Below are 11,396 nucleotides of genomic sequence, written 5' to 3' on the forward strand. Positions count from 1 at the left end.
CTGGGAGAAGTGTAAACACTACCCAGGGACAGGAAGTTTGTCATCGCACTTTCCCAGATAGACGCACAAAGAACAGCTGGTCTCAATGACAAAAATGATTGTTGGGAACAATGCTCGTGTGCACACATTTCAGCATGTAAATTGTAAACTGTAAAGGAGAGTTATATAAGCCTGGCACTTTTCCGAACAGCTCAATTTTTGTTTATGCTTCCAGAGAAAAGGCAGAGGATTTAATGCTGTTGTAAACAGAATTTATAGCATTAACAGATGTACATAGAGTACAGCCTTCTGCCGAATAGATTTGATGTCAGACAGTTAATTGTAGGCCAGGCCAGGATAGCTGAGCTGTCAGCCTCACCCTAAAGCTGAATGAATAAACATGGCGATGGTGACCAGAGCTGGACCGGTCGACGTGGTTTTATTTCCTCATGACTATCCCTGTCTCGTGAAGAAGAATCAGACTGGGTGATGTGACGAACTTTGTGGGGGATGAGGTAGTGAGTCTCCATGGGGGGAAAAAAATGTGCAAAAAAACATGGATCTCCCGTTCGCGCAGCATTCCTGAGAGTGTTTGTCATCGCCGGTGTGTGTGCCCGAGAGCTTGTTAATGGTTTGGCAAACCTCTGCCAAGCATTATTACACACAGCTATTGGCATACGGCTGCTCTTTTTTATTGCTTACATACAAACCTCGAGGGAGACTATGAACAGTCGAAGGGAGAGGTTTTTCCTTACCCACGCCCAAGGTAAGGATGAGGAGGTAATAATAAAGTCATACACAGTTCTCTGATAAAATCTACTCTTAATCATTTCCTCTCCATTTAAATTAAACACATCTTTCCTCCACTTGTCGTGAGTCTCCATCAGTCTGTGTATTGTGTTTGAAATCAGCCCTCGCACACTTGCACACTTAGTTTTGCCAGTCAAACTAAGGGTGGCTTTCACTGGCAACACGTACATAATGCATCACGTCCTCCAGAGGGCCGGGTTATTTATAGTGGGCCAGGTTTATTTTCAGAGGATGCTCAGAGAAAGTGTCTCACACACTCTGTTCCTTTGTGTGATCGTCATCTGGAGTAGCCGGGGGAGGGGAGGGGTGGGGTGAGGCGTGGGGTTATGGGGGAATATTATCAGCAGATGTGCCTTTGAACATAAAAGAGCTGCCCTTTAGTTCACATTCGATGTTATAATTCCAGCATCTGTCTCTGCAGTGAGGTTTCATGGGATTTACTTCAGAGCTGATAGCTTGAGTTAGTGGTTTAGGTGTTTTCAGGCAGAGACTAATAGGCAGTGCATCATGCTCACAGCTTGGGCATAACGCATGTGTGTGTTTCTGTGAACAGGATGTGGGGACAGTCTGCAGGACAGCAGCGGCAACTTCTCCTCCCCTGGCTTCCCCAATGGATACTCGGCCTATATGCACTGCATCTGGAGAATATCAGTCACACCAGGGGAAAAGGTATGTGGAGAGTGACTTCAGGTCAACTTCAGGATACATCAAGGATAAGTACACCCAAAAATGAAAATATAGTCATTGTCTAATCAGGCCCATGCTGATAGGAAGTCGGGTGAAGTTTTAGGCCACAAAGCATTTCTCGATCTTTCCAGCAAAACGCTGTTGAAGCATTCTCCTAACCAGCTGAATTAGCTGAGGACTTGTTTTAAAACATAGAAAATAATTTGAAAAATAGGTAAACTGCTCCATACAGCTCGCCCGGCATCTATAGAAACCTGAGATCCTATTAAAGATGTGCATTGAGAGTGTAAATAACCTCTTTTCTAATCAATGGATCTTGGGGCTTCCAAAGACTTGGATTACACCGTTCTGTATGGCGTCTCCATCTATTTCAGTTGTTTCAGAGAATGCTGCAATGCTGAATTTCCTAACAAAGTAAACGGTTTTGGTTAACCTTTTAAGCCTAAGTGGCCATTTACTCTGACATTGCTGTGTGTGAACGTTGAACGGTCAGTAATCACGCTCTCTTGGTTTTTTAAGATCATTCTCAACTTCACCTCCATGGATCTGTACAGGAGTCACTTGTGTTGGTACGACCATGTGGAAATCCGAGACGGATACTGGAGGAAGGCACCACTCAAAGGTCAGTTTTGGCAGGAGAATACTGTACTAGGGCTGCTACTAACCACTGATGTCATTATGGATTAATCTTATTATTCATGGGGATTTTTTTTGCCAGCCTTATTCAAGACTTGTGTTCTTTCAGAATGAAAGCATGACACATTGATTTCACGTTCAGATTTTGCCCTCACACTCAAGTGGCCCCAGCTTGTGCTTAGATTTGCTCTGCTCCCCCTCAAACTGTACTGTAACTCTCAGATATATTGATACATCCACTCTCAGATTTTTTGTGCAATAACCCTGTCAAAATCACCAACCAATAGAATGTGAGGAGTAGTGTTAATTAATTAGAAGGATCGCTGCGTCATTGCGTACGCTCAGCTATACCTCCCAGAGAGAGAGAGAGAGTAATTCTTCCATATGACACTTAGCGAAAAGAAACCTCCTGTGAGGGTTGGCAAAGGAAAGTTCAACAAAAAGCCACATTATTATTTTCTTGATTAATTCACAACAATAATATGAAATAATCCAAATGTCATGTTTTGTCCAACCAGTAGTCCAAAACTCAAATATTGTCAGTTTACAATCATAAGAGCAGAGAACAACCAAAAGATATTAGTGAATTTCTTTCTGGCCTTTTAAAAAAAAAAAAAAAAAAAAGGAAAGTATTATTTACAGAAAGTGTAGGGTAAAGGCAGAGTTTTGATGCCTGACAAGATACAAAGTGAAAGATCCCGACAGTCATACCTGGGACAACCGGTATATGAAATTACCAAACATAAAAATGATGAAATAAAGAAAAAAAAGTGCAAGTGGTTCTTGGCTGTTTCCTGAGTACTAACTCTTAGGCGCTTCTTCTTTGCCACTGTCGCCTGGTGCCTGCTCATGTGGGAACATTGTGATTTGGTGCTATATAAGAAAAACTGACCTGACCATTTCCTCTCTTCCCCTCACAGTAGTCTCTCTGGAGTAAAAGAGCTATGTAGAGCCATTTCAAAGCTTGCAGGTGTTCTGATGATCAAATCTTGGTTTTGTGTGTGTGTGTCTTCCCCTGTGACCCAGGTCGTTTCTGCGGTGATAAGCTGCCTGAGCCAATCATCTCCACCGACAGCCGCCTGTGGATTGAGTTCCGCAGCAGCAGTAACTGGGTGGGAAAAGGATTCTCCGCCGTTTATGAGGGTAAGCACCCATTCAGCGACCTCCCTGAACTCCATTCCAGCACGTCGTTCAGCTGACTGAACGCATGGCCAGTCACACAACCAACAATGTGCCTAGAAGCTGCAGTAATATCCACAGTTTTTTGGCTCCCCCACTGCTGATGTGTCAGGCACTTTACGCTGCATTAATCAGATTTTGGCCAGCCTTCACATTCGGCTCCATTGTTTCCAGACCGTGCGAAGGGATGATGTGTGTATGTGTATGTGTATGTGGGAGCCGGTGGTGGAGGCATTTCAGAGCTAATCCACATTGCGTAAATCAGAACAGTGAGCACACGTTTTTTTTCACTCAGAGGCATGTGCTGATGATATTGCTATCAAGGGAGCTCAGTATTGTTTTTATTGTTTTTACTGTCACATGCAGCCATCTGTGGTGGGGAGGTGAAGAAAGACAACGGCCAGATCCAGTCCCCCAACTACCCTGATGACTACAGGCCCAACAAAGTGTGTGTGTGGAAGATTACTGTCGCTCAGGGCTACCACGTAGGCCTTACGTTCCAGTCCTTTGAGGTGAGACACCAGTTATTTGTTATTTAACCCAATAGAAATAATCTACCAGTGCCCACTTTGGTATTTTTAATTTTTCTGATGTAGCCTGTGGGAGTGTTTCAAATGCTTCCTATCCCTGATTTCTGTACAACCCAGGCTAAGCGCTTATGTAAGTCAATAAACAAAGCATTGAAATTATATCAGATTAAATAGATTCACCAGATTTTGCTAAATAATACTATGTAAGTTACTTTCTTTTGAATATAGAATCATGAACAAAATATTTCTCAACACCCCACAACTTATTTCAATGATATAATCATTTTACTTTTCGAGATTTGTTTTTTTTTGTACAAGATGTTTTGATAATTTCACCCAAAATAGAATTACAGTACCTACATTGGTATTTTGGCTCATTGTGATGTTATTTGTGGGACAATTTTCAAATGCTATGTGGTCAAAACAACAAAATACACTTTTATCAAAACTCATATTTATCAACCTGCCTCTCTGTTCCACCCACTCACAGTGCGTTCTCACCAATGCAATGTGCATCATGTGATGTCGTGTCAAGGTCACGCATGTACAACATGAATATGTTGAAGACAAAAGCTTCCTGCTGCAAAGATAATGAATGCTGTAGCTGAAGCGTTTTTTATTTAAGACTTATTTAAAGAGGATTCTGTAAACGACGATCTCTGGCAGCCATCGTGACAGTCTGTTTTCATTGGGTCGAGGGTTTCTACAGGTCTTTAAAAAAATCTTAAATTGAATTTCCTCAGTGAAGGATCAATAAATTCCCATTTTACGTTATCTTATGTCTTCTGTCTTAAATACAATTATGAAAGGTCTTACAAATTGATTGGGGATTGTAAGGTTAACATTGCTTTAATTAAGTTGCATTAACTTCAGTCTCACTATTAAATGTGTTTTTTGGATCAAGCTTTAACAAAACTACAAAAAACAACATAAACCCAATAATCGCTAATCTATCAAAGCAGCTACCATGTCTCGGTGTGGTGTGTGGGCTTACGTGGTGTCCCCTCTCTTAAAAAAAGAAATGGCTCTTGCAGTAATAACTTAAAATTGTATCTGTCAATGTTACTTTCATCTAATTGTGTTCATCTAATTTAAAAAGTTTAACACAGACGTTCCCCAGAGCCCCTTTAAAAAATGTGTTAAAAGGTCTTTAATTTCACTTGTTGAAACCTGCAGAAACTCTGTATTTATTAAACCAAATTATGTTAAAATGTTTTATGGATATAATAACCGATTTTGGGATTTCACTGATGTCTGACTCTGATCTCAAACCCTCAGATTGAGAGACATGACAGTTGTGCCTATGACTACCTGGAGGTACGTGATGGAAACTCTGAAAACAGTCCCCTGCTGGGCCGATTCTGTGGCTACGACAAGCCAGATGACATCAAAACCAGCTCCAACCAGCTGTGGATGAAATTTGTTTCAGATGGCTCTGTCAACAAGGCTGGCTTTGCTGCCAACTTCTTCAAAGGTTAGAGGTTGAGGGTTGTAAACTCATAAACTGACGTTTTCCAGGAATTGATCTGTCTGCCGTGTTCTTCTAAATATTACAGCTGTATACGATTTTTTTTTTCTTTACTCGCACCGTTGAGTTCTTTGCTACCATCTTTGAATGGCACTGCTGTTGTTTTGGAGGGTTTCTCTTGTAAGCCACAGAGCCAGGGGGCCAGCGAAAAGGGTCCCAACATATCTTTGTGTTTTCAGAGATGGATGAGTGCTCCAAGCCGGACAACGGTCGCTGTGAGCAACGCTGTGTCAACACACTAGGCAGCTACAAGTGTGCCTGTGATCCAGGCTATGAGCTGGCTGCGGACAAGCGCAGCTGTGAGGGTAAGTACAGGGAGAGAAGTCACCAGGCCTGCTCAACATGTAATTTACATGCTAAAGCACTTTATACAGTTAGCCACCCAAATACAATTAGTACAGTCATCCCTATGAGCCCGAAGAGATGCCAAGAATGATACTTGCGCTGGCTGAGCACTACCTATTAAAGATTTGAGTCACAACAATGCAAGCATTATTTATATCTCAAATTACATGTTGTTGTTTAGGACCTAATTATTGGTATTGTACAGCTTGTACAATACCTGGTTGATCACTTAAAGTAACAGCTCACCCCAAATTCCAAAATCCAGATACAAATACATTCCTTCTCACCTGTAGAGCTGTTTCTCCATCTAGACTGTTCTGGTGTGAGCTGACGAGTTTTGGGAATATCAACCATAGAGACGTCCCCTTTTTTTCCGTATAATAGAACTAGATGGCGCTTGTGGTGCTCAAAGCACCGAAGAAAATACAATTTAGAAACCCAACAGCAATGTCTCTTTCCAGAAATCATGACCCAGTTCCTCAAATAATCCACAGACCTTGTCGTGAGCAGTATTATTTGGGCAGCTATTTTAGATGTAGTCCTAGTCTTTAGACAAATATGCTTATTAGTTTCAGTAACATCTTATTAGTTTTTATCCTTCATAGTTTTAGTGTAGCTTTAGTCTCATTCTTCCTTTACAGCACTGTGTTCTTGTCGGACCAACAATGTCACCGCACAGAAGGGAGGGAGCTGTCTAACTAAGGTAGCTAACATGACAGCTCAGCACAGGAGGACGCCATTAATATTTACATCCTGCTCTGTCACAAGCACGAGCCTCTTGTCCATGAGTGGATGCACGCTTCTTCTGTCGCAGTTATATGTTCAGAGGACAATAGTTCCTTCACAAAACTGCACACAGTAAGGTCCGTGGATGGATTGAGTTGAGTAATCAGAGATTTGTGGAAAGAGATGTTGCTGTTAAGAATTTCAGATGTATTTCTTTGGTGGTTTGAGCATCACAAGCCAAACGCCATCTAGTAATTATATTGGATCGAAGGCAGACATCTCTACGGCTGATATCTTCAAAACTCTGCAACTCACACCAAGACATACCAAGATGGATAAATAACACTACATGTAAAAGTTAACTTCTGTATTCTGAGATTTTAGCGTGATTCATTCCTCTGACTACTGTCTACACCGTAGAAAATCCACTATCACTGCAGTGTTTTGGCCTTTTTTTAAAAATATAGAGATGTTAAAATGAAAGACAAGCAAATTAAATTCAAACACCACAATCTGAAATGATAGGTTAACTCCAGTTCATACTTAATGATACAATAATACAGTGCACACAGTGCAACAAATACAATGGTATGTGCTCTCACATAAACAATCCCACAGATACACGATCAGTTGAAAAGAGAGTAGAGAACATTCTCACACCAACATTGCAATCAGCTCTATTTTTAAACTAGATTATACTGTCATTTAAGTGAAAATATTGCACTCAGAAAACAGAAAGAATGTAGTAGTAGTTGTAGTTAACAATTATACTTTAATTTACATACCAAAGAAAAATGTGTGCCTTATACCCCAGTTGTATGTTGAAAAGTTGGAAAGGCAAAAACTACAATACTGAGCTATTTTTACAATGTCCAGATGTAATAACTTGACAATCCATGTATCAACACAACATCTATTGTAGTTGGTAAGGCTCAACACAACACATAATTTCAGCTAAAAATAAGCAGGTGAGGGAATGGGTAACACCAGTTGTTGTGACATGTTGTGTATTGCATAACTGATACAAAGCTCCAAGAGTCCCACAGGCAGTAATCAGGCTCATACAGGACATGCAGAGGATACATCAGAGGGCTTTCATTTAACTGTGCAGTGCTCAACGAAACACTTGGAGCATGTCCTGTTGAAACATTTGGTGATTTAATTTATTCCTGCATTTGTATCAGGCCTAACTATTTGTCCTTGTCCCTCTACATGCTGTGTCGTCTGTCCAGCTGCCTGTGGAGGTTTCATTACTAAGCTGAACGGGTCGATCACCAGCCCCGGGTGGCCCAGAGAGTACCCCCCAAACAAGAACTGCATTTGGCAGCTGGTTGCCCCCACACAGTACCGCATCACTCTGCTCTTTGACGTCTTCGAGACTGAGGGCAATGACGTGAGCACTGGGGTTATTTTGAATCGGCACGGGGTGGGTTTGTTCTGTTTTCTCTCTTGCACCACACCATAGCTAATAAATCCTTCCACTCTCCTTCTTGTGTTTCATAATTAAAGCAAATAAAATATCCCAGCATCTTCACATGCTCTGTTCTTCTGCTCAGGTTTGTAAGTACGACTACGTCGAGGTGCGCAGTGGGCTGTCGGCTGATTCAAGGCTACACGGGAAGTTCTGTGGGGCAGAGAAACCAGAAGCTATCACCTCCCAGTACAACAACATGCGCATTGAGTTCAAGTCCGACAACACAGTGTCAAAAAAGGGCTTTAAAGCGCAGTTCTTCTCAGGTGAGTCCTCTGGCAGTCTTTCCATTCAGTCACTCTGAGCTGCTAAATGTCATTCTGTAAAAGGAAACACTCACCAAGATTGTTTCTCTTGTGCACCCTCAGACAAAGATGAATGCTCGAAAGAGAACGGTGGCTGTCAGCATGAGTGTGTCAACACCTTCGGGAGCTACAGCTGTCAGTGCAGGAGTGGCTTTGTTCTGCATGAGAACAAACACGACTGTAAAGAAGGTATTTCATCTCAAATTTGTGTCTTTGATAGGTGAACATCTATTCTTGTTCCTGAATTATCAGGGCACCAACGAGGGTCAATGAGCACATGCTTACATGTGTCATAAAATGTTTGAGTTAGGGATGCATGACATTGGATTTCGATATCCAAAATACTCATCTTTTCCAACTTATTTTGGCCGATTCCTACTTAACATTCAACCATAGATTTTTCTACACAATTGCAGGTAAAATGGATTTTCTAGTTGTAGAATTTTTGGGGCAAATGCCAGTGGCAACATTGGAAATATAAAAAAAAGATTACGATATAGATATATTGGCTGATGTTGTTAGAAAACACAGAATTAGGGGTTACGCGATATCACAATAACCATGATATTAAAAAATGAAAATACCAATATCGTGTTGATAATACACATAATAATAACGTCTGAATAATCCAGCGAAGATGATCGGCCGTGTGCAGCTTTTGTTTATGAGTTAATCTCATTGCCTTTTCAGTAGTCATTTAGTGCAATTGTTCTTTCTGTAAACTATTCTTTACAGTCATGGTTACAGATTCACACTATACCTCCATATACTTATATTTTGAGGTTGATTTATTTGCCAAAAAAAGAGACAGAACGCACAGTAAACAGAGTTTTCTATAGAAATAAAGATAATGTAATTATTGTGAAATTCATTCGAGCATCTTTTCTGCATTATGTTCTGCAAAAACAAAAACAATCATATCTGCATATATCACAGTATATACACTCATAAAGTTATATCTGCAATAGGCCAAATTTGGCCATCCAATGTATCAGTCGGGCTCTAGTGGAATTAACATCATTACTATTATCGTGGTGGCCCTCTGGCAGATGCCGACATACAGTCCATGTATGCATAATTAAACGCCAGTCACATCAGCAGAAATGTTAATTCTAGGCTGATGTCAATATTTCATTTCAAAGCCTTTATGGGCACATTGTGGATATTTTCGTGCATCTAGTTTGAGTGCAGTCTAAGTGTTGGACTCCATATCAGCGTGATACAGAGGTCTGTGTTGTCTTTTAACAGCTGGCTGTGATCACACTGTGAACAGTGTGAGCGGCACCATCACCAGCCCCAACTGGCCGGATAAATACCCCAGCAAGAAGGCATGCACCTGGGCACTCACCACCACTCCTGGCCACCGCATCAAAATCGTATGTGTCACTTCTCCCTGCTCGCTGTATAATGTCACTTGTCAGTCATGTGGTTATTTTTGTGTGGCTTGTTGTGTAATTGAATTGCTAAATCCACCGGGGACATCTGTGTTTACAGTGCTGATGTCAGAAGCTGTTATGCCAGTACTAACGATGATGTGTGGCTCCCCCTTCTGTTGTTATCAGCATTTTTGTCTGCTGTGTCACTGACATGCAGTGGGTTGTTTTACAATGTAACTGTGGCTGGAAGGAAATCAGTGTGATTTATAGGGTTAGAACAAAGTATTGAAAGTTTTATTTTAGATTTTCAACATAATCTGGTGTTTAATCTTCACAGTCACTCATGGCAACCAAAAATCTTATGATATTTGATATGAAACAAATCTATCGTCACATTTGTTTGTTGTCTCCGGGTGTTGCAATCAGCAAGCATTACATAATCAGGATCAAAGCTACATATACATAGATTCCTTTGGGTAAAAAGGAATTCTGTAAAAAGTTATTTTTATTGATTACGTCTTTGACCATTTAGAGATGTGATAATGATAAAGGTTTCGATAGCCTTAGATAGAAGTTTTTGGTTTAGGTGCCTTTGAAAAGGCTAAAACTTTACTCTGAAAAAGTTGGATGAACCCTGGATTTATAATGTCAAAGCAAGTCTCTGTTTCTAAATAACAATGCATAAAATTAGAGGAGAAGTTCTCTGGAAATAACCCATCACTGTCAACATAATATCATTTGATTAACAAAGAAAGATTTCCATTTATAAACACACTCATTGTTTTGCCACAGGCCTTCAACGAGATCGACATGGAGGCCCACCTGGAGTGTGCTTACGACCACATTGAGATTTACGACGGACGAGATGGAAAAGCTCCCAGTATGGGTCGCTTCTGTGGCACCAAGAAGCCCCCACCCATCACGTCTAGTGGCAACAAGCTGTTCGTTCGCTTCTTTTCTGACAACTCTGTGCAGAAGAAAGGCTTTGAGGCATCCCATACTGCAGGTATATGACAGGGCTGCTGAAGAAAAAACAGAATAGTAGCTGAAATGCAGTAAAATCTCCAAACCTTCACGTTTTGGGGGCATCAAGTTGATTTTAGGTCAATTGCTCACATGTTATACATAAAAGATTTAGTTTTGGTTACATTTCACCACCCTGTCTGAGAATGATTATGACTCATATGTAACAACAGAGTGGGTTTAAGACTCCTTCATATCTGGATGACTGTAAAACCACAAAGGAGCCAGAGACCACAGCAGCTGCAGTTGTAGCTTATCAACACTGGCCTCCACCTACAAAATTTCCAACTTTTCTGTACACAGAGTGTGGAGGTCGTCTGAAGGCTGAAGTCAAAACCAAGGACCTGTTCTCACACGCTCAGTTTGGGGACAATAACTACCCCGGAGCCTCCGACTGTCAGTGGGTGATCTCGGCAGAGAAAGGCTATGGCGTGGAGCTCATCTTCCAGACCTTTGAGATCGAGGAGGAGGCAGACTGTGGCTACGACTACATGGAGCTCTTCGATGGAGCTGACACCAAGTCTCCACGGCTGGGACGTTACTGTGGCTCAGGGGTAAGAACGTTTTTCTAACAGCCTCTATACTCTGAATGTCTCTTCTTTGACTGGTTGTACAGTATCACAGCAGGACTGTTCGGACAATTGTTCTGGAATTAGCACTGCTGTTGAGTAACCTTTGCAAGCAGTTTGTAAAAGGGCGACTTTGTGAACTACCCCCAGGCGTTTGATTCCATACTCCAGCTTTAATCGCTTTGTTCAAGTTGACGTGTTCCTCTGGGTTTGGGAGGGTTGCTGTGGAGGC

General features: G+C 41.4%; 1 protein-coding gene across 1 annotated transcript in view; it reads left to right on the plus strand.

Annotated features, from left to right (window-relative positions):
* Positions 1–11,396, plus strand: part of bmp1a (bone morphogenetic protein 1a) — a 38,353-nt gene that overhangs the window by 23,784 nt on the left and 3,173 nt on the right. Inside the window, exons 8-19 of the mRNA XM_030417847.1 lie at positions 1,343–1,458; positions 1,996–2,098; positions 3,139–3,255; positions 3,658–3,803; positions 5,100–5,295; positions 5,529–5,654; positions 7,653–7,813; positions 7,977–8,157; positions 8,260–8,385; positions 9,445–9,572; positions 10,365–10,578; positions 10,899–11,149. Of these exons, the coding sequence (XP_030273707.1) occupies positions 1,343–1,458; positions 1,996–2,098; positions 3,139–3,255; positions 3,658–3,803; positions 5,100–5,295; positions 5,529–5,654; positions 7,653–7,813; positions 7,977–8,157; positions 8,260–8,385; positions 9,445–9,572; positions 10,365–10,578; positions 10,899–11,149 (1,865 nt within the window). The remainder of the gene's footprint in view (positions 1–1,342; positions 1,459–1,995; positions 2,099–3,138; positions 3,256–3,657; positions 3,804–5,099; positions 5,296–5,528; positions 5,655–7,652; positions 7,814–7,976; positions 8,158–8,259; positions 8,386–9,444; positions 9,573–10,364; positions 10,579–10,898; positions 11,150–11,396) is intronic.

This window comes from Sparus aurata, chromosome 5 (genome assembly GCF_900880675.1).
Source record: "Sparus aurata chromosome 5, fSpaAur1.1, whole genome shotgun sequence".
Classification (NCBI taxonomy): Eukaryota; Metazoa; Chordata; class Actinopteri; order Spariformes; family Sparidae; genus Sparus; species Sparus aurata.